General features: G+C 42.4%; 1 protein-coding gene across 14 annotated transcripts in view; it reads left to right on the top strand.

Annotated features, from left to right (window-relative positions):
* si:ch211-285f17.1 (sickle tail protein homolog) overlaps nucleotides 1–27,315 on the top strand; it is a 145,165-nt gene that overhangs the window by 71,304 nt on the left and 46,546 nt on the right. For 10 of the 14 annotated variants that reach the window (XM_050056198.1, XM_050056193.1, XM_050056194.1 and 7 more), the window contains exon 2: nucleotides 18,826–19,112. In XM_050056198.1, the coding sequence (XP_049912155.1) occupies nucleotides 18,826–19,112 (287 nt within the window). Of the gene's footprint in view, nucleotides 1–16,923; nucleotides 17,097–18,825; nucleotides 19,113–21,830; nucleotides 22,017–27,315 lie in introns of those variants that run through there. The other 4 variants (XM_050056200.1, XM_050056197.1, XM_050056204.1 and 1 more) reach the window with 4 other exon arrangements.

Genomic DNA, 27,315 nt, shown 5'->3' with positions numbered 1-27,315 from the left:
GGAGTGCATCCATAATGCATGTCTGACTTAGTATCAGCGGGCCCCAATTAGAGTCGACCAATAATCGTGACAGAACTCTAAAGCTGAGTTTCTTTGCAGATGTGCGGCAAAGCATTATGTGCAACAATGGAGAGCATGGCTGTAACTAAGGACTGTTTTTATCTTTAATCTGTGGGTTATTTTAACATTGTTTTAATTCTTGTGTAGAGTATGATGTGAAAAGTTATGACTAATGCACATCAAAATCTAGTTGGCCACTTGAAGGCAGCACAAAAAGCTTGAAAACACAACATTGGCATCACTTTCTAAAGTTGATGTAGTGAAAGTTTTAGCAAACTGTTGCCTTTTTTGTCAGGGTGCTTTGAGACCTAGAGTCGTCTTGCTTTGGTCCAAATCAGGGACTAATTTTGTTACAAAGTTGCATAATTGTCTAGAGTTGGTTTGTGTTCTCACGGCAGCATTTACAAGAGGACCAGATAAAATGATCCAAGAAAGCTGCTCTTGATTGGTCAGAATTTCCATGTGGGAAAAATCCAGGAAGTAAAGCAAACGTTGAAGAAGAGTACACTTGCAAGATAAATGTGACACTTTCTAATGTCACAATGGAGGGACAACTACGCAGGTTGATTTTAGCGCTGCTCATCGTGGACTATATTGCTGTCATTGTTCATTTTAGTCAAACCATACAGTTTGAAAACGAGGCGCGGCTCCAACTAGAAAACAATGTTTTGATGCATTGGATGTGCTGAATGTGCATATTAAGGCAGTACAGGAGGAGGTGCACATTAATAATCCTCCAGGACTGTAACATGCTCATGTTTAACCCAAACAATGTGTCCTGTGACTGCAGTTGGTTCGGATCGAGGTCGGAACACGTTCTCACCACAAACGGACCGCACCGCACTTCTTTTGTAACCAGAACGAGACCACCTCTTCAAGAGGGTCTCAGTCTGGTTGTTTTGATGCGCACCTGAGTGTGATTGCTTTGTTCATACCTGCCCAAACGAATTGCACTTACGGGGCAAGCCAACTTGAGTTTGACTGAAACGAATCTAACAGGGCAGGTGTGACAGCACCCTTAGTCCAATATTCAGTCTCCTTTAGCCGAAGGTGTGAGACTTAAGTCACATGACTTGACGAGTCAGACTCAAGTTGCAAATTTGAGGCTTGAGACTTGCTTGACTAACACTGATTAAAAAAAACTTGACTTCTTATGTCTTGAGACTTGACTTAGACATCAGACAGATGACTTGAAAGGAATTGATTTTTCCAAGTAAATATTAGCCTTTTTCTAGTTATCGAAATGTTAAGGTTTGTTTTGAAACGTGATCAAATCATTTCTAGTGCAATGTGGACAAACCTGGCGATCTGCTAGGATGTGGCAGACCATCAGAGCCCATGCACGAGGCTGCTATCATGAAGGGTGGCCCGCCCAAGCAAAAGAGTTTGATTGGAGGATTATCTTGTCATTAACGACAGTGAAAAGGGAGCGGCAGTATGCAAAGTCTGCAGCTCAAAAATCAGTGACATGACAACTACAACATCCAACTTAATCAGTCACTACAAGACCCAAAAAGAAAGGTATGTGAATGTGTCATTTAAGCTGGTTTATTTGCTTATTAGCTAATCAAATGTGCTCGATTTATAGCAGAGACTTGACTCAATTTCTTCTCACCATGGTAACTTGCTTGAAAGGTAAAGGTTAAGAGTTGAGACTTGCTGTAGACTTACTCCTACCTCTGCCTTTACCTCTGTTTTGGTCTCCACCGCCTCTAGGGGGAAAAATCTGTCCATCTGCTAGCTGCTATCTTTGCCTGTCTACCCTCCCATGCTGGGAAAGTGGTGAACTATAGGTTTAGCTGAACTTCCTCCCTAAAATATCTTCCTGATGCTGCTAGAAATGGGGTTGATGAGAGCCGTGAGACTGGGCCAGAACAGTAAAGCTGCAAGTCATAAAATCTTGCAGCAAAGTGTTCTTTCACATTACTTATCGTCATCTCACATAAAACAACAACTTAAAGGCTAAAGTGAATCCTCAAACTGCCTACTATCTTCATTCAAAAAAATACTTTGCAAATAAGTATTTTCATGAATGTTAGTAGTACTATTGAATAATAAAAGGAAAGTTGCTTTACCTGCCACAGACTTCTTGGATGCATAGTATTGTCTTCATTCTGACATTAGTTTTCTCTGAGTGGCAAGTGAAAATATATTTTCCCGCTGTATCGGGCTTCATTTTGTTATTGTGTTGTTGTAAACTCAGAACCAAAAATGTATCCATGTCACCAGGGGAATCTCTGCTTCATGCTTTTTTTCCCTAAACAACCAGTTCATTCTCTGTGGACTAATAGCCAGTACAGTTTCTATGGAGCAGCTGCACACTTCACACTTGATGACAGCACTTCTACTGAGTGGCAGCTCTCCGATTTCCAGCTTTGGGGGAGAGTTTTTCCTCTGACCAGAATTTGCTTAGTTAATTGGAGGGACATATAACAAATGTTGAACTCTTACCCTTTTAACGGGTCTATGCTGCATTGCAGTTGGAAATATACAGCATTGGTTTGCAGCATCTACAGTATCATTTCCACGGGGGTTATGTGTTACACAGTATGTCCCAGTAAGCTGGATTCTGTGCTGCTTTGATCAGGGTAGAGTCCCCTCGCTAATCCGCTTGAGCTCTGGATGTTTGCCCAGGACACACACACACACTCACTCACAAATTGTGATTAAAAAACAGATGTGAAGGCCTAGCCAAAAAGATGAAATGGTCTGAATAAATCAAACGGGAACAAACTGACATAACACTCACATGTTGGACTGTATGCGCCACTTTATGTGAGTTCTGTCTTGTAGTTGCATTAATATCAGTGTACAGAACAGTGCTTGTGCAGCTTTATGACATCATGCCATCCTGGATTTTCATGTGTATAGTCACACCTCGTGGGAAAAATACGGGCATGATCTCTGATCCATATTTTAATTACAGCTGCAGGACACAGACAGGATTAGGAAATGTAAATGCTCTCCTTGTGTCATTTTTCCTCGTCTTTTCAGAAGCCATTTAAGCGTTCTTAACAGCTCTGAGCTTAACTGTAAATCTCTGTGCCTTATATTTGAGCGCTAATAAACAGGTGGGAAGGGATTTTTTATCTGGATGCAGCTGATGAGCGGAAAGGGCATAATGAAAAGATGGAGATGGAGAGAGGAAAGGGAAAGAAGAAGCAGGAGGAGAGAAGAGAGGAAGGCAGGGGAAGAAAGAAGGGGTGCTACTCGAGTACCTCCCTGCATTACATCACTGAGATGCTTCAGCACTGATGACATCGTGGGGCTGGGAGGAGGGGGAACTGGCCCTGGGGATGATGTCATTAATAACCAATCAGAGAACTCGGGCCCGGTATAGTCTGGCCAGCTCCTCAGGCTGAAATGGTAGGATCTCTGAAAATGTCTTTTCCCCCTCTCGAATCATGGAGCCTTTGTGTCTTGTGCGCTTTTTCCCGGAGGTAATTTTTAGACTTGTGTTAAAACAAATATATTTCAGACCTGTTCCCATCTCTGCCACAGAGCAAAGGGTAAGCAGAACTGGCTCTCCCAAAGAGGAGAGAGCCATATAAATATAGCCCTAAGGGAATTATCATTTAACTAACTTAATAGCACTTGAAGGAGCTGCTTTGTGCCTGTCCACATAAATAGACCGGTTTCTAGTTTACCATGTTTGTTATGGACCATGCAGTGCTAAGCATCAATTTCAAGCCAGAGAGGGTCATGACACTGGGGCATTTTAAATTTGCTTTAACTGTTGTCTTTAATGACTGTAACAGTGCACTTTGTACAACTAACAACAGTGCTACATTCATACTTAACTGTTAAAAGGCCTCAGTGCTAAGCAAACTTTTCTGTGTAGCCCCCGTAGAAAACAACGGTTGAGGTAGACACATAGCTGTTGATGGACACACTGTCTATTGTAGGCATTTGACCTGTGACTTTTCATTTGCAAGATAGCTTGAACAGCCACCATTTTCAAATACTTTTTTTGGTAATCTGTACATTTCTAAACATTTATTTGCTGCTTTCTGTTTCATACATATCTTCTCATATTCCTTGTTGTCATTCAGCAGACACAGGGCAACATTAACGTTCGTTTAAAGAAATTACAATGTAAGTCCAATTTTCACTCCCCTTTTAGCTCTGTTTTGGGCTCCACCGACTCCTGAGGCAAATATTTGCGTCATTAGCTGCTAAATGCTAAGTTAAGATAAGTTCACCAGCTGGACATTACATTTGTCTGAAGCTGGGAGGAACAGTTGCATCTGGATACGACACAGATGAGCCCAAAACAGTAAAGTTGCGGGTCACGTTACCAAAACAATAAGCTGAAAGACTCTAAAACAGTCCCTCAAACTAAGGGGAACTGCTGAGTCTAATGACAATCATTTGTGGGTTTGTGACTATTAGTTACTCCTTTCACATTACATGTACTCATTTGATCCAGTGATAAAGGGACAGTTCACCCCAAAAACAAATATTTTTCCTCTTACTTGTAGAGCTGTTTATCAGTGTCAGTTATTTTGGTGTGAGTTTCCGGGTGTTGGAGATATCGGCGGTAGAGACGTCTGCCTTCTCTTGAATATAATGGAGGTAGATGGCACTCGGCTTGTGGTGATTAAAGGGTGAAAAAATACATTTGAAAAACTCAACAGTAATGTCTCTTTCCAGAAATAATGACACGGTTACTCAAGATAATCCACAGACTTTTTTAAAAGCTATTTCATGTAACTGTATCACCACAAAGAAGATAGCGTGCATCTGCATGGTTAGCAGGCTCATGCAATGAGATGTAAACATTAATGACGTCCTCCTCAGTGGTGCTAGGTGAGCTAGCAGTAGATGCATGCTTCCTTTTGCGCAGTAATACTGTTCAGGTGTAGTTTGGCAGAAAGGAAATAGTTCCTACATGAAACTGCACACAACAAGGTCTGTGGATTATCTTGAGTAACCAAGTTATGATTTCTGGAAAGAGACATTGCTGTTTAGTTTTTCATATGTATTATTTTGGCCATTATAGCTTTGAGCACCACAAGCTGAGTGCCATCTAGTTGCATTGTATTCGTGAGAAGACAGACATTTCTCTGCAACTCACATTAAAGCAATCTAGATTGTTAACTAGCACTACAGATTATAGGGAAAACATGTAGTTTTGATTTTGGGGTTAACAGTCCCTTTAATATAAAAAGATTGATTAAAGCAGCATTAATGTTGTGACTTTAAATGTCTCTGTAATAAGAGCTCCAAACACCCTGCCTCGCCTGTTGCATCCCCTCTTAAATTTTTATAGTTAAGGCTGTTAAATTAGCCTGCTGTGCAGCGAGGAGGAGGAGTTGATTACAGCACAGAGGCCAATAACACGAGAAGACAATATGTTGCCAGGTAACTATGGTATATACACAGAGTAAAATCAATCATTGGCACTGCTCTGCAGTTTGCGTTATGCCCACACACTGAAACTCCTCTGCCATCCATACACCCCATGACCTGATCCCTGCCTGGCTGTGCATTGTGGCCCCACTGTGGTGAAACTAAACTTTGCAGGCGCTCACTTTTTCTCCCTCTCTCCCACGGGAAAGCTGCACCATTTCCGCTGCTGCAGCCACACTATAATAAAGAGTGTGTTGTTTTCTCTTTTACTTCACCTCAAGTTGATCACCTGCGTTCTTGTGATTCCACTTAGAAATCTGCTTTTACAGTTCTTGGAAAAACATGCACACTATATATGCATACCAGATCTATAGCGTTCCCATTTTTACATGAGCATTGAAGGGAAATAATGCACTTAGCCTACACTGTTAGAGTTTATGCATGCATTTTCTCCCTCCCTCTGAAAAGGCCTGGCCAATGGTCCACATTCAAAAACCTCCCAGCCCCTTCTGCTCCACAGAGCCTTAAGCTTGGATGCAGTCCACCCACTGACCCACACACACGCACACATCCATACGGCGGACACACAGCCGCAGACACACGGACAGCACACAGCAGGTTTCACAGATAAAGACTGGGACAGAGGCACTAGTGTTCCCAGGATTCTCAGTGGCTCCCCCTCAACAGGGCCTATTTCACATCCCTCCACCACCTGCATTACTTATCAGCTCCAGCAGCACTCACCTCGCCAGAGCAGGACCTTATGGAGCCACTCAGTTTCATCAGCTCTCTGACACACACTGTTGTAGACTCTTGGAGAATATAACGTAGTCTGTTTTTAGGTGTTTGAGTGGTACACTTTGAAATAACACACAATTTATCGTCATGCCTAACATCATGCAGTTCATTTACAGTATGACAAATGCTGATTGGTATTATTTGATTTATTAACACATTTCATTCCTGAGCTGATGATTAGTAATAAGCTTATACGTTTACGTTGGTTACGCTGTTCTGGCATGCAGAGAAAAAGAGAGAGGAAGAGATACGCAGTGCAGGGGGGAAGAGGAGAAACACATGATTGACTGGCTGGCAAAGTGCGGGACCTAAGCTGCTTATCACTATGAAGAGAGTCAATTGCAGCGCAATCACTTTTTAATAAACTTGTGAGAGAGCAGGCATATTGAAAGGCATATTTAAATGGAAGCCATGTGCAGGCTGAACGCACAGTTAACTCGCTGCAGCAAAGGGAACTAACGTTGCTTTAATTTGCTTTGGACTTTGCTGCGATATCTCCAGTGCGTCTTCATATTGTCTTAAAATGAGTCCTACTCCATCTAATTATCACAAGATAAAGACAGCAGGTGCTTCCTTTGTTGTTTTATTTACTGGATGCATATGTGCTTATGTGTTTTTGTATGTATGTTGATTCCACAAGTGCATTTCTGCTGAATGTGCTTGAATTTGTTGACAGAGAAAACTTGCCAAAAGAGATATCTTATCAACAGGCACACAGTTTGAGAGAGACCTGAGGATTGGACTTTTTCTCACTTCATGCAGTTCCTGTTGCAACACCCAGGCAACATTCTGCAGACTGCTGGACAGACTGCAGTAAAAGTCTGAATCGGCGAATCTGACCACTGTGAAATTATCATCACATGGCCAGAGTTCAGCAGAGAGATGATGGCTCCTAATGTCAGGAGAAAACTAGCAATGTAGGATTTTGACAGAGTCCCATGCAGGTACAGGCTTAAGGATCAGCCATCTCTAAAATAAAAGAGGAAAAAAAGTCATGTTGCTAGTTTTATTAGGCCCACCTAGCCTTTATGGGCGAGACAATGGGTTACTAGGCACGGATATGAAAAAGGTCCCACCACCTCTCCTACATAAGAGCAAGACATGCAGATTGTGTGGTGGTTTTCCCTCTTTCTTTTTTCCCTTTTCTTTGTTTTGCATCTCTTTGGAGTTGTTATGCATCTTTTTGTGGTTTTGTTTCTCTTTGCGGTAATTTTGTGTCCTCTTTTGGTTGTTTCATGTCTCTTTGTTGTTCCTTTGCATTTCTTTGTCATTTTTCTCTCTTTCAGTCATTTTATGTCCATATAAGATATAGTTGTATCTTTTTAGTTTCTTTGCATCTCTTTGTGGTCTCTTTAAGGCATATTTGTGTCTTTTTCAGTCAGTTATTTTGTATCTCTTTGTAGTTCCTTTGACCTTTTTTTAGGGTTGCTATAAGGTCATGTTGTGTCCATTTAAGGTATAGTTGTGTCATTTTCGGTCATTTTGTGACTCTTTATAGTTGTTTGTGTCTCTTTGTTGTTCCTTTGCATCTCTTTGTGGTCATTTTGTGTCTCTTTAAGGTATGTTTGTGTCTTTTTTTGGTCGTTTTGTCTCATCGTAGTTATTTTGCGTCTCTTTGTAGTTCCTGTGCATCTCTTTGTGCTCATTTAGTGTCTCTTTAAGGTATGTTTGTGTCTTTTTGTTGTTGTTTCATGTGTCTTTATAGTTCCTTTACATCTCTTTGTGGTCTCTTTAAGGTATATTTGTGTCTTTTTTTTGTCGTTTTGTCTCTTCTCAGTTGTTTTGTGTCTCTTTGTACGTCCAGTGTGTCTCTTTGTCACTTTCTTCTGTCTCTTTTAGGTCATTTTGTGTCCTTTTAAGATATAGTTGTGTCTTTTTTGTTCACTTTGTGGCTTTTTTTGGTCATTTTGTATCTCTTTATAGTTCCTTTGCATCTCTTTGTGGTCTCTTTAAGGCATATTTGTTTCTTTTTTCAGTCATTTTGTCTCCTCTTAGTTATTTTGTATCTATTTGTAGTTCCTTTGCATCTCTTCGTCCTTTTTTTGGGGTCTCTTTAAGGTAATTTTGTGTCCATTTAAGGTATAGTTGTGTCATTTTTGGTCATTTTGTGTCTCTTTGTAGTTCCTTTGCATCTCTTGTGGTCTTTTCTGGTCTCATCCGGGTTGTTCATTTGAATGACATTGTGCAGGTGAAGGCTGTGGGGGCCCTGACACTTTGGGCCCCTAGGCCTGGGACCGGTAAGCCCGATCAGTAATCCATCCATGCTAGCCGTAACTACTGAAGTCTGCATGCACACAACAGCCCTGCAAGAAGGTTATAATGTCCAGTTATTATTTGAGGACTTTATTCAACTTAATAGCCAGCCTTTGTATTATTAAGTGGCAGTTTGGATATTTATGATTTTTTTCTATCTCTTTTACCACTGAGGTTAGAGTAGATTTAATGTAACAACTCACTGGTCTGGTAAAAAGTATCATTTTGAAACTTAGATATCAAATTTGCGCTGGTATCAAAAATTCAAATGACACCCAGCCCTAGTCACGCTTTGTGGGCTTTGAAACAGATGAGCTACTCACACTGGAGATTTGGTGTGATTAATTAACTGTAATGAAGTATTTTCTAGCCCAGCGTGCTCTTATCTTTTGTCCAGGGAGAGTTCAGGGTGGATCTCCTCCAGAGATTCTGGTTCTCAGGAGGTTGCAGCGGTCGCCCAGGACAGAATCAGATTCCCAAAAAAAAGAAAAGTTTCTCTTAGTCAGGGTAGAAGAGGTAGCGTTCCTCCTCTCTGGCTCCTGGGTGGATGTCCTCCTCCCAGCTGCAGCTGTTCTCAGCATCTCTCCATCCCTCCCCCTCAGGACGCCACCGACCTCACTGTTGACCCAGAGACGGTTGTCAAGGGAGACCCACAGACATCTGAGCCGGTGGCTAGGTTGACTTACACCTACTCTGGCCATGAGTTAATGAAGTGTACACACTGCTGGGGTTTGCAGGCAAACACATGTGCGCTTACGTGCTTGAACACACACAATTGCAAACAGAGACACACTAACAAACACACCGGTTCATTAAGCAGCACTTAGTGTCTCAGTTAATAAATGACAAGGGAAATATTCTAGAGCTTATTTCCTTGTGCAAGATTGAGGAGGCACACAAACACACTTCTTCTCTTTCACTTGCTCACACACACACACACACACACACACACACACACAAAATTTCCCACTGATCATTGCACATCATGCCCGGTGCATCTTCAACAGCACCCCCTGGTGTGACGAAAGTGCACTGCATCTCAAAAGTAGCAACAACATGTTTAGTATCGAGAAGGCAAAGCTGGATTGTTGATTCAGATTGATCTGGTGCTGATGTGTGTCAGAGAGGGGTAGCAGACAGACAGGGGGATTGTGCTGATGAGTGGAGCTGGCCAATAAACAAAGCTGTTTGTTTGAGATGTCCTCTGGCTGTCTTAGAGGAAAGTATCCCAATCAACAGGCCTGCTCTGCCAGCGGCTCCCCTCTCCACTCCCCTTAGCTTGTTTTGTACAACAGCAGGAGAAAGAAGAAGTGGAGAAGAGGGATGAGGGAGACAGAGAGAACAGAGAGCAACATGATTGATCGACAGACGCGTGAATAGTGATTTTACCCGGGATTGCAAACACTGAGTCAAACTTTATCGAAGTTGTAGTCCATTCAGGATGAAGGGTGTTAACTTTTCACTTGAGTTAAAGATCTACAAGTCTCACCCACTCAGGATAAGCAATCCCACTTGGAGGTAAAGCAGCAGTAAAATCAATTCGCCATGCTTCACTGAGTCCAGCTACAGTAAAGAGCCTTACTTGAATATGCTGCGAGTTTCCTGTGCAATACATATGTATTGAACCTTTATTTTGCAATGTGAAGCTGTCGGATTCTGTGCTGGCTCTTTTGATATCACATCCGCTCACCCCACCACCACTGCTACTATTCCCAGTGCTGACACCCACACTCACACACACACACACCAGACCGCATGTCTGTAACTCATATCTTTTGGCAGGCCGGCTGTCAGGTTGGCAACGCTGTCTGTTTATAAGGCTTCACCAGAGCAGAAAGTCTGGACAGGCCTCTGTATGCGACTGCACACATACACATCTTCACTGTATGTATCCACACAGACACACGTATCTTAATTGAGAGGTGCGTTGCAATCAGTGTACGTACCACAAAGCTGTGGGTGTCTACACGTCGGAGCTGAGACAGATGTTGCGGTGGTCTTGGTTAACAGGGTGGGGACCAGTGTTCATTAACAGGAGCATGGCAGCTGGGAGATGACTCATTAAGTGTGAGGGATAGAGAGGGAAGAAGAAGGAGAAGAGGAAGAGATGCAAAAATAAGAGTAGAAGAAGAAAATTTGGTCATGCTCTCACGAGTGGAAAGAGTTGCAGAACTTCGGGAAAAGAATCTGACATCTGAGTTGACTTTTTTTAAGCCACTAATGAGATTTCATTTGTCAGCTTCATATGTATAATTCATATGTGGTGCTTTATTTTATGGTGTTTATTATTCCTGAAGGAGTGGACAGTTGTGTTTTTTAATGCGGAGGACAGCTGCTGAGGGGACAGTTGAGAAACAATGGTATCTGTCAACTGTGCTGTAGTTTGCAGCGTGACAGTGCCAGTGCCCGAATGGACAACACGGCTGAATGCTCTCACAGAACACATGCACATTGTGGACTTTTGAATCAACAGTTGTTGTAAACATGCAGAGAGGAGAAGGAGGTGGTACAATAATGAGGAAAAGTCAAGGAGTGGGTATTGTTGTCTAAGAATAAAATAATAAATTTGAAACACAGGAAACAGAATTTCTGAATTATGAAAACTCAAAACAATATTGGATTTGTCAAGACCAGCTCTGATGTAAGACAGCATAAAGAGATAAAAGCCCATTCTCTAGGAATCGTGGCGTTTTGACCTGAAAGTCATGTAATAAACCTCCCAAATCAAAACAAAGCAGCACTGATCCACAGCCGGTTGCAGGGAAGGACAGGGGGGTAAAGGTCACCTCATTCACAATGGCCCCTCTGATTGGTGGATTTCATAAGTGGATAATTTTCTTTGGCAGAAAGCCTCAGGCTAAACTAAAAGTGAAATCCCTCCTATTTATGAAAGGTTTCTATTTCCCCTTTCTCTCTGTCAAGAATCACTTTCACACGAGGTGCGTTTTTCCCATTGTGTGCAAAATTTGAAAGTGTTGACATGCCTGGAAATAGTAGTTTTATGATTTGAACATGCAAAGACTGAAATAGATACCCAGATGGGAAGTCACACATTTCCTGCATGTGAGTGTTAGTGCATGAATGTGTGTGTGTATTAGGTGTGAAAAATGTGGCCCGGTTGCATTGCGGGGGCATTCTGGAAATCTGGTGTCAGTTACCTGCACGAAAGGGCTTATCTGTGGGATCAGCAATCAGTGACAGGTTGGTGTAGAAAGCAGCTTCTTTTTCTGTGGGCTTTGAGCAGGCCACCTCCACAGACTCTCACACATTAGCCTTTTACTGTAGTTTGGCAGGGTCAGCATGCAGCGTTGACTGTGGGCGGAAGAGAGTAACGTGATAAGTGAAGGGCTCAGAATCAGGTGATCTTGGTCTGACACAGGAAGGATGACTTAGGGGGAAACAAAGGTTCTTTCGGGCACAAGATGCAGAGGAGTGGGAAAATATGTCCACAGGTTTTATCAGTTTTTGGCCATCATTCTAGTTTTGGGTCTTAAAATGTAATTTAGATTTCACACAATTGAATGGGATTAAATTATTTCACTTTGCTAAGTTATCTCAGGATTTTTTAAATTATTATGATAAACACTTTATCTATTTTATTTTGGGACATTGTCATTATAGCAGCCACACTAGTGACTCTTTGAGGCTGTACTTGAGTGCTTTTAGCCGAATGCTAACATCAGCATGCTAACATGAGGTTAGCTTAGCTTTGAAAAATTGCAAACAAGCCTCATAGTCAGTGACTATGAATCCTTAAACTGAACTGAATGAAAAGACTCATATCAGCAAAGTGATTCATAATTTCCACCTCCACATTTCGGGGATTGCCCATGTTTCTGATGGCCCATTATCCCAAAACCCAAATAGTCTGAAAAAGTGTCTCAGTTTGTTACCCATCAGAATGGTTCTTTTTGTGTTTCCTTTGTCAAAAAGGGATTTTACCAATAGAATCGTTCCATTCTGTACCCTTTTTCTTGTTACCGCTCTGTTGAGGCACATAGCACACTGATCCCATACTAAAAGGTGGAGCAAGAAACCCTGCAGTCCAATGATTGGTCAAGAGAGTCATCACTGTGGCTCGACAAGGACTCAATGCACGAACCTGTTGCTTTTTAATATCCCATTGATTGCAATGGAGACACCAAACAATCCATCCTGTTCTGTTGGTTCTGAAAATGTTGCCTTGCAACCCTGTTCTGTTGATGATCTGCAGTCAAGACGCTTAACAGATCTAGGGTTTAGGTACATGTCTGTATTTAAGGGTACTATACCAAAAGTGTTTGGTAGAAATACGGTTTTTATCCGACAGCCCATCATCCTGAAAACCAATGCCCATTCCTCTGAAAATACACATTCTCTCAAACAGAAGCACACGGCTAATTATTATGCAGAATAAATCATGGGACCTTGCTTTGTGCCAATTTTTTTTCTTACTATGGGGAAGGCATGGCCCGCCCTACACTGCCTCCGATTGGCTAGTGCTCATTGCCTTTGTTGGTTGTGTTGGTTAGGTTTAAGCCAGAGGAGTAAGCTAGGTTATGGTGAGAATATCAAGTAAGTAAGTAATCAAAGGCAGAGTAGGATGGATCATGACTTTGCTATGGTAGGAAAAAACGACCGGGTGCTACAGAAGGAAGCTAGGCCTGTTGGACCTCAGGGTTGGATGTTTAACAAACTTCCCTGGTTGGCATATGTAGCATTCAGTGCAGCAGTGATATAACAAAGGTAGTGAAACTGATTGCAGACTGATTGCAGGCCATGAATCTTTCTAACTGCAGGGAGAGTGTGTATTTTTGGAGCAATGGGCCTTCCAAGCAATGGCTGTTTGTGTCCAAGATAACAGGATGTCAGAAAAATGGGTCCAATGGGACATTTTTTGGACTATTGGGGTATGGTATAATGGACCATTAGAGCAATAAATGGCACCCACAATCCATCCAATAGTTATCAAGACATTTCGTGCAAAACCACAAATGTCAATCTCACTTTGGTGCTCAGTAAAAAGTCAGGGGATCACAAAAGTTTCATTGTCAAGGAACCATGAATGTCTGTACAAAATTTCATGGAAATCCAATATTTGTGAAGATTTCAGTCTGGACCGAAGTGATGGACCGACCAATATGGCTAGAAATCTTGTAATGGGTCATTATTGTTTCAGCCCACTGGCAGCGACAACAAGATTAAGTCTCGGTCCAAATGACTTGTTAAACTGGATATTATTGCAGTGTATTAGAAGCTTAATTTATTCTAATCATATTTAAATAAGATCCTTTTTGTACACTAGGCTCAGTTCCACATGAACGGATCATCTGATATCCCGACTCCGATAAGTTCTACATAATAAAATACTGTCAGATACTCAACAGCGGACCAGCGCTGTTATGTGTGTTACCATTCATGGCTTCAGGGTATCGCTATGTGAGCCCTGCTTTTATTGCACACAACAGGGCTTTGTGTCTAACTGCATAGTTATGGGACAGTAATAGTAGGGGAGAGTGGGAGTGCACACAGGGATACATTCCTCCATAAATAAGTGACAACCAGAAAGTAACTGCAAACAGCAGGAGACCCCACTCCTCATAAGACCTGGGTGCTCGTGGGCAAGTGTTTCATGTTGTCTTTCAACTGAGGGGACCATCATTTACTCAACCCTGGCAGCTGTGAAAGAGAGAGCGACATTCTTAAGCTATTGGAGCGAGGAACAATTCACTTGCAGATCCCTTGTGACACCCTGCAAGAAGGAGGTCATTTTTTTGGCCTGGAATGCTGACAGTAAAAGTGTAGCCAGGCAGGTTGTTCAGACCACAGGGCGTGATTGTTGGTTTGGAAGAGCTGCTTTAATTATGACTGAGTGTTGGCAAAGGCCGACCTGTTGGTTAGTTGTGATGATGAATGTGTCATGGTCAGGACATAAGAATTTTGACCCAGAAACACTGACACTGACTCTCACGGCCGAGATGAAGACTAAAGAATTTGGAGGGCTTTAGAATTTTAGACCATATTTGACTTTCTTTGAGTTGTCTTTGGATTATATATTGTCAAATATTAAATGTAAATGTTCAAGCAAGAGCAAAACCCTCATAGCATATCAAATTTTATGTCCACCATGTGTCCAATGTCATTCCCACTGAAACACAATAAAATATTTAAGGATAGTTGTAAGTTTGCCAAATGACTGGGCACAAAAATTCAACAGTAAATCATTGTTATTGGTGGCTTTGGGCTCATTTTGTTGCTGTATGTCAGTCCATACATAAAATAGGTCTTTTCAAAGAACGCTCAGTGTTTTAGAGTTTTGTGGCATAAAGACTCAGCTAAAGTTAAAAGAATACTTTGCTGAATTTCAACCAGCTTTGTATCATATTTGTGTGGGTAGTATGTGTATGTGTACATTTTTGTATGCCTGCCACCATGAATGGAAAGAGTATAGAAGCAGACTGAGAGAGACAGCAGCCTTTCTCTCTGTCCAAACTCCAATCAAACCCTAAAACTAGGCAGTGCTAATCAAATCTAAACCAAGAGTCTGTGACTCCGTTGCCTATTTATCGTCCCTAGCACATATTTTAGTGCACTGTTTGGCTGTAATATGAAAACGTGTGAACAGGAAGTAGGCGCAATACTGTTTCCTGTGTAACAGAGGCTGAATTTTTTTTTTTGATCAAACCTAAAATGTTTCTAGAAACATATTTGAACTTATTGTTTAACTGTTATTCAAGATTGTTTGTAACCAGCCGGTTGCCATATTGTTTCCGTGGGAAAAATGTCCCAGCTTGCATTAGGTCACCCACAAGCGGGAGTGTTTATTGGTCCAAATCGGTGCAGTGCATCCTGGTAGCTGTAGGTTTTCTACCTCTCAAGAGAAAGCAGATTCCACAGACATATTCCTCTGTTTTCTCTGGTCATGTAGCACCAATTTCAAAAGTATTTGCGCCTTTCTACTGCATAGACAGCCCAGTTTTATGAAAAGACCATCTGTTCAGCAGTGAAATACTTCTGAAGTTCGTAAGTTCTTGTCACTGGTTTCTACTTTTCCTGTTTTTGCAGCAATTACACAGGGAGAAATCTATCAGACAAGGATGCAGTGCCATTTTTACTATGCTATAGCTTCTGCTCGCACCATCTGCTCCTATAGTCAGTGCTGAACGCAACATGTTCAAGCCTGTTCTCCTGGGGCTGTTGCATATGATTCTGGGTAGCATAGGAAATCACTAATTTATGCAGGAGTACACGAGGCAACTTGAGGTAAAGTTTGTGTGCCAAAAAAGTAAATGACAACATTTCCTCCCCAAAGGAATTCAATGAACACTACTGATAACTGTGTAAAGTGTGTTAGCGTAGCATGAAGGTAACTCAGTTCCACAGTGTAATGACATGATTCCTGTCCCATGATCTGCTAACTGTCTGCCTATTGTAGCCAAGGGCCTGATGCACGTGAGTGGGCGAAAGCAGACAGAAAGTGGGCGGATGCAGACCAGTCTCCATATGTTAGACATCATCCGTCAGCTGCTGCGTTGTGTTTGTTCATGCGCTCACCCCACCACTTTCAATTACATGGCCCACAAACTAGGCCATTGATCCCCTCACGTTTTCCTGTTAAGGTTTGTCAATTTGAGCCTCCTTCTTGCACATTTAGATCAGGTCACTTACATCAGCAGCTGCAAAGAAATGATCTCACGCTGACTTGCAGCCCTACCCCCCCGTCTTCTTTTACATAAACACACACATATCGGCGTGTACGTTTGGACGTGTTTGCACAATATATGAAGCCGGCGAGCATGTTTGCTTACTGTCAGGCAAACAGAACAATGTTGCTTTTAATAAACCACCGAGTAGGAACAAGCACATAGACTGGGGTGTCTCCTGTGAGGTCCCTAATTGGAAACAACACTGCCTGCAGGACACAAGCTTGTCTTAGTGTGTCGTGTTGATCAGATAACTCGATCACATATTAGCTGGCTGCCGTGCGCTGAGAGCAGTTTGGATGTGGCTCAGAAGTAGGTTATGACACATTTGGATGCGTGCTAGTGTCTGGTGGGCCCCACAGCGGGGATAGAGAGTTAAACAAGAGACAGCTTGCAGACAAAGTCCTGATAAAGAACAGACTGTGCTTATATGGTGGGTATATATATATAAATATATCTATATGTGAGTGTGTCAGAGAGTTTGAATGACACCTGTTAGTCTCAGGGTCCACTTTTAAGAAGAGAGAATGTGTTTCTTGTCAGTTTCTTCCTTTGCAATGGTCTATAGTCTCTCTGTCTGTCTGTCTCAAACACATTTACATTCAAGCTATGACCACTCCATGGTAGCAGAAGAGCTTTTAGCCTGAGGGCGAGGGGCTAGTTGCTCTGTGTCCTGGAATGCGGTTGACTTTCTAAATCCCCCACCAGTCTATCCTGGGGCTGCGGGGCAGGGCCTATCTCAAGCCCCCTTTTCCACGTGAGCTACGTCTGGAATCTCTAAGCAAGCAGTTAGCTGATTCTTCGGGCTTCGCTCTTTCCAGCGTCACTGTGTGTGTTGATCCCAAAGTGCAATGGAAGAGGAAATAGCAGATGAAGACAAAGATTGCTCACTTGGGGAAGGTAATGAGCTTTCTGACATGCCACCCGCGAATGACGACCGATCTTTTGGAGGTTTGAATCTATTCTGTCTGCTGAGTGTAATTTGGTTAGCAGTGGGGAAACTGTGTTTGGGAGTTAAAAATAGGATTGGAAGTATATGAGACTACTGTGTCTCTGAACTTGAGCAGGGTGGGGGTTTGGACTGATGGTGCTGGTGACGAGGGCTTGATTGTGACGCACCACCACTCTGTATTTCTCAAAAATTAGGCCTGATTGAGGCAGCTTTGTGTTTTCTTCCAAATATCTGTGGATGAAAATGAAAAAATAGTAGACTGGAAGACAGAAAGGAGGAACTTAATGGAAGGAAATATCATGGCACAGGACAACAAAAAGAAGTTGAATGATTGCAGCTACTAAGCACGAGTTTTTCCCAAGTTGTTGCGCTAGTTAAATCTACCCCCCGTCTCAGTCCTAACATGTCTTTGAGAAGCAAACAAGAAATTCCTTTTTCATCCATGGCTCACAGCATGCTTTCAAGCTTTCAAAGACGAAAAGAAAAGCCATTTTAAACCACCCACAAAATAGGGGCAAATCACTTGAAATATCCATCTTCAGCTGTTGAAGAGCTGAACTCCGTAAGAGGTCCTTTATTTTCCGCCATTACCCTCTGAAAGGTACACATTATAGCTCCACCTGCCAGTCTAGAAAACAAGGCAGCAGATCAGCTCGCTTTATTGCTTCTTTCCCCTCTGTTTTCACACTCCAGAAGCTCTCTTCCTTTGCTGCCATCCATGTTCTCTCCTTTATTCCCCTCTTCTCGTCTCTTCTCTTGCAGAATCTCATGGGATAGCTTTCAAATTGATGGATTATTTCTGTATTCCCGAGGCTCTGATTGATTTAAGACAAGATAACAGTGCAAAGATGTTTATGTGCCTAAGGAGGTTGTATTTATTTTATCTCCATTCTGCCCTAAAATCAAATATTCCTCTTCAACACCACTTTTTTTGTTTGTTTTAGAAAGTACTCTCACATGTGATAAAAGGGAAACAATTGCCGATTGCAGCATAAGTAATGCTGAGGCTTTCTTAAAAATTGGGCGTTTAGTCAGAAACATGCTTCATATCATGTTTCTGTAGATGTAAACGAGACATCCATTGCGTTTAGTGGAGAACAGCTGTGTCACATAGTCATCAAAAATAAATAAAGACATTTCCTCTCAATATTTCTGATGTCACCATTCAGTTAAGCTTATTGCATCTAGCAGTTTCTGCTCAATCTCAAAATTTTGCAAGGCTCTGGCTGAATAAACAGATGCTCTGGAAATCATTTCCGAGTTTCTCCATTTCTGTCTCCTAACATTAATGGATTTCCTTGGCTTTTTTATTAAGGAAAGAAGCCTGAACAGCTGTTTAAATTCTGCGTTTTCATCACCAATATTCTGTCTGTCACATAAAATTGTGGATTTATTGCTGAAATGTAAAACAGCATGAATATATAATGAACTGGGCCGACAATGTTTATTTCAGCGTAGTGTCTGGAGAGAATATTAACAACCTTTTGCGTATGAAGTCACTTTTCTCTTTCTTCACTCTCTTACATGGAGCATGTTATAGTACAAGAAAAGAGTTTGCAGTCTTAATTAGTTCCATATAGGTCTCAGGTGGTTGAATTTGAACTGACATGCCCTCTTCATGACCTACAGAAGAACAACATACACATACGCACTTGCGGTTCATGTCAAAACATCAGCACGGCACATTTGTTTTGACCCCCTGTCTCTGTGTCCTCTGTGTCCCCTCAGAGCAAACCAAAAGCAACCTGAAGGTAACCTCCCCAGAGGACGCCCAGCACGTAACCCGCAGACAGGCCTCCCCAAATGGGACGGCCCCTTCAAGAGGGGACGCCAAAGGCAGCCGCACTGTCCCTCGAAGGCACACGTTAGGGGGAGCCCGCGGCTCCCGGGAGATCCTGGCTATGCAGCCATCAGACATGGACAAGAAGAGGGAGGCCTTCCTGGAGCATCTGAAGCAGAAATACCCCCATCACGCCTCAGCGATCATGGGTCACCAGGAAAGGCTGCGTGAGCAGGTCAGTGGGTTGAGAGAGGCCCGGGTGTGCAGTGTTATTGTCTTGGCTCACATTGTTAAGATGATTTGAATTATAAATATGTTGACTGGTTTCTTTCACTGAAGAGAGCACAGTAAAGTCATTTTAAAGCTGCACAATTCAGTATATTAAAAATGAATCAAATGACAAAGTGTAACATGAAAGGTATTGCTCTAACGAACCCATTAGCTAACTCTGCTTTTTGCCTAAACTCCAAGGAGAACTTTAGCATCCTTCAGCGCTTTGTTTTTATTTTCTGGCCTGCCATTCACGTTGTTTCCAGCAGGGGGCAACTTCTTTAAGTTTAAAAGGTCTCATAAACCTTTTTTTTTAAAAAGCTGTACGTCACTGCCCAGCACCAAACATTTGACAAACGAAAGCTACATCCACCCTTTTTTTGTCTGAAAACACATAAGCGCATACTCTGGCCTTTTGGAACCCCAGAAATGGTGACCTTTTAAATTGCTGCTCAACCTGTTTTAGTTCAAGAAACTCCAGGGTTGCGTTTTAGTCTGGATGGGCGTAAACTTAGACTTTTGAAAACGATGACGTAAATACCCATGTTGTAGCTAGGCCTTCATACTTTGTGATTTTATCCTTCTTGTGTGGGTAACCCTTTCACATTGCCATGGCTTCCTCCGGTGATGGATAATGCTCCCTTTACTCCTCTAATATATCGCCATATTTGCTTTGCAATGCCTCTTGATCTGTTTTCCGCTGCCTTGATTGCCTTATACTTTTGTCATTTTCAGTAACAGTTCCACCCTATCGTTGATCCAAGCAAAGAAATCTCTGGTCTTACTTTTTGCCATCTCTGTAGTATTTTCTGTAACTAAGCAGAGCAGACATTCTGCCTCCTGTTTGCACTGGTACGGCTGTGGCCAGTGTATGTGAATCATCATATGATAGGTCATGTTTTCAGAGTTTTTTCAGGCATGTCAGTGTGGACGGAGATTGTTTCTGAAATGGTGCTGAAACACTTGTGTGACCGGAAATTGTTTTATTTTAATATAATGTTTTAAAATGAAAACATAGCAAAGTTAGCAGCTGGCTTGTGAACACTGCACACACCAGAAACACGCTCCAGATAAATGCTAATGTTGCTCCATGTCCACTGGTTGTATGAACAGGCAGCTAAAACATTTTCCATGTAAACCCCATAAAGTGATGTCAGAGGTTTCTTAGTTTATTTCTCTGCCTCAGAGTGGCAAAAAATGTCTATTAATACAATTCTAATATCAATTTAAGACCTCATGAAACAGCTATATTTACTATTATTTAATATTTTTAGTTTAATCTTATACAACATCTGGCAATTCAAATAAGCCACATGTCTGAACTGATTAGTTTGACATTATGGTAAATATGCTACTCAGGTTTGATGGGTAAATTGTCGTTGATACTCTTCAGTTTTTATCTGGGTTAGATATGACATGACTTAGTCAGATTTTCCATTTACTGGTACTTTGATTTTGTTATCTTAATGGACAAAGCCAAGCTATCTGTTTCCCCGTTTCCAGTCTTTGTGCTCAGCTAACCACTTCAGTTACATATTTACCAATCACTCATGAGCGAGGTATCAATCTCCTTGTCCAACTCTCAGCAAAAAGCCAATGCTTGTATTTTCCAAAAAAATGTGAAACTACCAGTAAAGTGGGAAGAGAGTACAAATTACAAGATAAATAATGCGGTTTATGTACTGACAGAATCACACGTGAACTTCTCAGTGCCTTTGCCCTCTCTTATATGGTCACATTGGAGGTTTTGTTATTTTCCTCTGCAGACTGAGGAAACAGTGCTACTGCAAAACTATTTCCTCCACTCTTTTTGCCGCAGGTTAAATGCGAAGTCTATCCTATAAATCTGCCTGTCACGTTTCCCTCCCACAGCTGCTGTGAAACAGTAATATGGTGTTTTTGAGAGGAAAACATGTGAACCACACATTATTTGGATTGTCTGCACACCCTAAAACCTGTTTTGATCAGCGTAATTGGACTTGCTTATAGTTTCAGGCTGCTTTGTGTATTCTAGAGTGCAGAATGATGTTTAAAGAGTACATGTCTTTCATTGATTATAAAGTCTCCTCATGCTTTTTGAAGTCAAGTAAGTTGATGGGGGAGGGCGACACAGGGGAGTCAGGATAGAGGACATTTGGCTCACCTGGTCATTGTCTGTCTGTTTGCTCTGGGTCAGAGGAGACAAAAGGGAGGGGCAAGCTGGCTTTGTAGCCAAAACAATCGAGGTAATGGTGAGACTGGCAGCAAGCCACGGGGGAGCTCCAGGCAGTGGTACGGAGCATTGTGCAAGAGGGATTTGGTGTGCTGTTTTCAGAGCAGCCCACGCAGCGTGCACACATGCAAAGTAAACCCTTTTCATAAGGTGATCATGGACTCTGAATTTGCATAGGAAATATAAGTCAGCAGAGATGATGGTGTGTGTTACTCCAAGCCTATCAACATGTGTGTGTGTGTTTGGGGATGCTTTTGGCATTGTTTTATCCATGAAGTCATCAGCAGTTTATCTAGCTGTGAAAAATCTGTGTGCATCTGCTGTTGTTATCGAGTGCGCAGGGAAATGGAGGAGACTTTATTGTGAGACTGAGGTAGTCAGACAGGTAAGTTCAGCTCCGGACTGGGGTGGAGTCAGAGTTGCCATAGTGACTCATGATGTCACCGCTGGAGGGGCTCAGTTTACGTGTAGGTGCCTGCTGGAGCGAACTGGCTGGCTGTGAGAGAGCTGTGTGTGAGTGCAGGAGCGCAGCTCTGCAGGAACAGGCGATGGATTTGAAGATTTTCTGGAGGCATGGCTCCGCGGAGGAATAGAAATCAACTTTTCATACAGACGGAATAAACTTGTCACATCGGCACCCGGGCAGAAGCAACAGAGGTAGGATACTATCGGATCATTTGCTGTTCTTCCAAGGCAGCCAGTGCGTTTCTCAGACACTCACATCAGCTCTGCGTGCCATTGTGAGCGCTCTCGCACCAAAATGCATGCATTATTGCGCTTTTACGCAAAGTGTAGCTCGCCCACGAGTGTGTGTGCTGCAGCAGAGTGCACACCAGCGGGCTGTCAGGTGCTGCAAACTTCTAAGAGGCGAATGCAAAACTTGGCACGAGTTTTATCGGGGGAGAAAAAAACGGTTGAAGAAGTCTTTGAGCGCGTCTGATGCCTTCACTTCACCGATGATCAGATAGATGGGCGCTGTAAGGGTGTCAGCAGTAAATCATCCATAGGGTGCAGTCCCCTACCTGCAGCTCCCCTTCATCTTAAGGAGATGGCAATTACGCAGCCATAATTGCAAAACAAATGATGCACGGAAGTTAAGGGTTATATGGTCACAATCTTGCAAGATATCAATGGTGGTTGGAGACAGTATAGACCAGTAAAACTGATGCTGAGATGCTGCTACTGCACGATTTTGCAATGGCGTCATGTTAGAATTTAATATTTTTTAAAACCAAATTTGAGCAATTTGATATCCAGAATGGCTTTTACAGTCTACATCTCTCAAATGGAACCTGTAGTTGATACTGCCATGGTTCCACTTCATCATAACTTAATGGCTCCTGTTGAATTTTCAGTTTTTATGTTGCATTGTCTCGTAATTGGCATGCAGTGAATATATTTTATTGCCTCATTTCAATGGACTTTGGAGGGTTGCTTTTCTCCTGGGATTAGATTCCATTATATTGCCTTTGATGTGTTTAGGGTTGCTGGATTTTTTCAGTGTGTGCACGAATAGAAAGACTTTTTTCTTATGCTTGTGTGTGAATTTGTATTGAAAATGATGTTTTGGGTCATTCTGGGGTCATAGACAATTTCATTTGGAACTTCCTGTCCTTATTAGCAGGGGATCATCCGACAGTGCTTTCTCATTGGTAGAGTTACTGTAAAAAAAAATCTCAAGTTTGTGTAGTAAAAGTCTTTGAAGTGGCTCCCTCAGCTGCTGAAATACTGAAGTAAGACGGGAGAGATAAAAATGATCTCCTGGGTGGGTTGTCAGTTTTTAAGACACTTTTGAATTGATTTTGGAGTGAAGCTCTTCATATGTTGTTCAGGCATTGGAAGTGAGATTTGAGCAGTGATGGCTCTTGAATTTATCATGTCAGGGAAGAAGATACAAGATGCTGTCACAAAGCAGACCGGTTTGAGCGTGATTTTCTGGCACATGAACATAGTGCTGATAAATGAAAGAAGATGATTGAGGGCCGCGTTTGACGTAATCTAATTTAGGATGTCAGGAGGGATGCAATCACTCACTGCTAATACAAAGAGCAGAAAATTAAATGAAACAAAATAAAAATGACAAGCTTTTGGAAGCGTTTGTCATTTGGTGTCCTGGGGAGGTTTAATTATGCCGCTTCAAGCAAGAAAACAAGTCAAGTCGAGGATGACTTGTTACAGTTCCCATGCGGACACAAAGTGCCGACCGTACAGGAAATACAACATCAGTGGCAACTATGCATGCTTCAGAGGTGAGAAAGAAATGTCCCCGGAGGTTTCAGTTACAAAGGTGGAGATTTATCAAGGTCAAGCGGAGGTTGGGAAAATGATATCGCTTCAGTCTGAAAAGTGGATGACCCCACTCCACCCAGCATGGCTGCACACACATACACACTGACTGACTCAGCCTTATATAAGGTACCCCTCAATTCCTCCCTCGTCTCCTTCTGTGATCCTTAAACCCTCAACAAAAGCGAGTGGTTTAATTTCCTCCTCTCCTCATCAGGCCTGCAAAGACCTGGATCCCACCCAAGGGAGATGAGATAATATCCCACTGGCCTGACCGCCACCCATCCTCTCACCCCTCTCTGTCTCCCTCTGCCCAGGGGCTTTGACAAGCACAAACTGAGCCGCTTGGCCGATCACAGACACACACACACACACACACACTGAATTCCCTCCTTCCGCCCCTGTGTCAGTGTCTGTGTGTGATGAGCTGTGACTCGCTAGGCCCCTGGTTTCTCTGCAGAGTGGAGCGGCCATGTTCGGACAGCTGTCTGCAGCTGTGGGCTGAGACAGACAGACAGACAGACAGACAGACAGACAGACAGGTCTGTCACCCCCAAGCTGTGATAATCCCTTGGTTGATGAGAGCACAGATTATGGTAACAGTGTGAGTGTCAAAATGTGTAAACTGTTTTCCAGAGCAATTTTTGACAGGTGATCATAGTTTATGTGGCGTACAGCGAGTGATTTAGTGTGTGCGTGGGCTGCTTTGGAAAAAGGTGATGTCAGGTACTTCAATGCACCAATCAGAATTGAACAATAGGAGAACCAGGTTCTGATGACAGCCTCTCTGCTTCTGGTGCCAGGAAGATAATCAGATAAACTGAGATTTTGTTTTTTAAAAATTAATTTACAAGTAAGGATGGGTGGGACAGTTTTCAATATACCACAATTCAGTGTCTTGTAATTCATTATTGATAAAGTAGCACCGGCATCCCTTTGTGTTCTGTACTTAACCATGGGTGTTTCTTGTGTTTGCTTCAGATATGTTCACTAAATGTGACTATGGCAATGTTCCGAATTTGATACGAGTCATGTAAACAACATGTTTAGTTTGGATATTCCAAATTATGCCTTATTCCGAATGTAATTGAGATATGTAGGATATTTTGACATTATTTGGGTTTTGGGAGCATTCTTTGGACATGTATACAGCACATTTGGAATATGCATCTCAATTGGGTTTTTTACCGCAGTTTGTGAAACATAGCCTCTTGCCTGTTTACAGTCAGCTCTGCATTGTCATGGAAACATTGTGCACAAACCAACTAGTCAACAGTTTTTAAGGCTGTGGGGTAGAGGTGCATGCATAAAAGAAATGCCCACATTTCTCTCTGAAAGGAAGAACACACACCGATTTATAATCATTATGAAAGACTTGTATATCAACAGGTTTTTGGATATGCACAAATATCTCAACCTTTTTAAGAAGGTGACTGAAGGAGTAAAAGAGGGAGGCTGAGTTTGCGAGGTCGAACTAATCCGCCACGGGCACTCCCAGTAACAGCCGTGTTTGACAGGTGTCAATGCCCTAATGTGGTAGCATTTGCTTCTTTACATCAATTAGGATCTTTTAAAGTTTTCCACCTGTGGTGGATTTGTTCGACTGTACATACACAGCTTCCCTCTTTTATTCCTTCAACCACCTTCTTGAAAAGGTCAATGTTGTGATATTTGCACATATCCAAAAACCTGTTGATACACAAGTAAAACTTTGAAAAAATCCTGAAATGATACACATGTTGAACATGTTGCTGGTCATGTGTCCTAAAGAGCCAAGATGTCATTTAATGCATTGTATAAATACAACATGTGTTTGTGCGGCACATGCACAAAAACAAAAAAAACATTTGTGCCCTTTTTGGTTGTTTTTTTTGGAAGACTTGGCGTCTTAGGAGTAGGTTTTTGTCTCCATTTACACATGATCTATCATGGGTAACTGTCATGTAATACATCATGTGTTGTTTGTGTTGGCAACGTACCCTGGGAATGTACCATCAAGTACTGTATTGTGTAAAGTTATGATTTCTTAATCCATCAAAGTCAAACTTTACCAACACATTGGACTAATACAACTTGTTTGATGTTAAAAGGCAGTTAGCGCTATAGCTTTTTATTGTCACAAAATAAAAAAAGGTAGAGGGGAAAGGAGAAAATGATTATAAAATATATGCTTTTCTTTAATCGATTTATATTTAGACTTAAAAAACTTTTAATGGGAACACAAAAGTGAGAGAAGCCTTTAAAAAGGATCACACAAGAAGAGATCCCTTTTCGGGACCAGTAGTTGGGCAGCAAGTCAAAAGCAGATCCGTGATATAAATTAATCATGCTGCATTTAGTAGCAGCATCAATGAGATGGCAGGGTGCACACGATCTGCACCCTCCCACTAATTCATGTTGAACAAAGCCATGTAAATACTGCTCATTTGTCATTATGCACAGTAAATGTACTGTAAACTCTCCCTCTGAGTCTTCCTGGGGCATTGCAACATTTGGCCAATCCCCCACATACTTCTCTCTGTGGGCTCCTGGCCACGCTACACTCTTGCTCCTCAGAACCAAGGTCGGCTAGATAACACAGGCTCCGAGCATGCATTACCTCCCTGCAAGAGATCTGACCATGATCAAAGAAACAAAGAACAGGGAGGGAGTTTGGGGGGGAGTGTTGTTCCTGTTTTTAACCAAACTGCACAAATTCGAAGAATCATTCATTGTCTTCACTCCTGGCACAGTATTTGCAGAGTATCATGAAAGCTGACAGAGATGAACTGGTAAGCACAGATACAGATTATTGCACGGTGAAACATTTATGCCCATGTGATATCTTCACAAAACACCTCTTTGTCGTTGCCTCTGTTGCACCTGGTGCCTGAAATCACACAATCAGACACTGTTTGCAGCAGGTTGGCTGCAAAACATCTGCTTTTAATCATCGGACCTCCTCCACTGACCATCAGGAGCTGGACTGTTTAGCTGGATTGTTTTTAATAGCATGCACCACCTCTGCATGAAGTGACACTTTGAGAGCTACTGTGAGTTACACAACCAAGAACCACAAGGTTAATGACGGGCATGCGTTGACCTGCCAGTTAATAGGGGTGATGTGGCGAGGGTTTGGGTTTTAGGGGTGCAGCTCCCCAACCGAGAGGACAAGTGGTCCGTGGAGTGGCGCCAAGGCTGTGTGTAATCCCGGGTGTCGTGGGGGAGGGTTAAGCCGCTCTGACAGAAGGCCCTGATGGACCTGCCTCTGATCACTGCTGATAATGAGTCAAGCCAGACAAAATTTTACACACAAGCGCAACACCAGCGTGTTAATCAGACCAGCTAATCAGGTCTGAGCTCTTCTCAGTGTACTGTTCAGCTGCACAACAGAGCTGTGTTAGCCCAGGCTTTGGTAAACAACAGAAGTCGGCAGTGTCTTCGGTTATTTTGTCGCTCCTCTGGTTGAATGGGCGGGTAGTCGTTACGAGGATCTTAAAAAGTTCAGATTTTCTTGACAGAGTTGCAGAGAATGGAGGTTAAACATCTGGGACCTCTTTAACCTCACTCCCTTACATTCCTTTGGGAACAATTAAGACCATTTGTCAATACAGCACTTGCAGCCCGAGGAGCATTCCTTGACTTATTTTATCAGCTTGGCTGTTGTCCCACAAAACTGCTGATCAGCTAA

Source organism: Epinephelus moara, chromosome 11 (assembly GCF_006386435.1).
Source record: "Epinephelus moara isolate mb chromosome 11, YSFRI_EMoa_1.0, whole genome shotgun sequence".
Classification (NCBI taxonomy): domain Eukaryota; kingdom Metazoa; phylum Chordata; class Actinopteri; order Perciformes; family Serranidae; genus Epinephelus; species Epinephelus moara.
The sequence above is the reverse complement of the archived record's forward strand: the minus strand, read 5'-3'. Positions and strand labels throughout refer to the sequence as shown.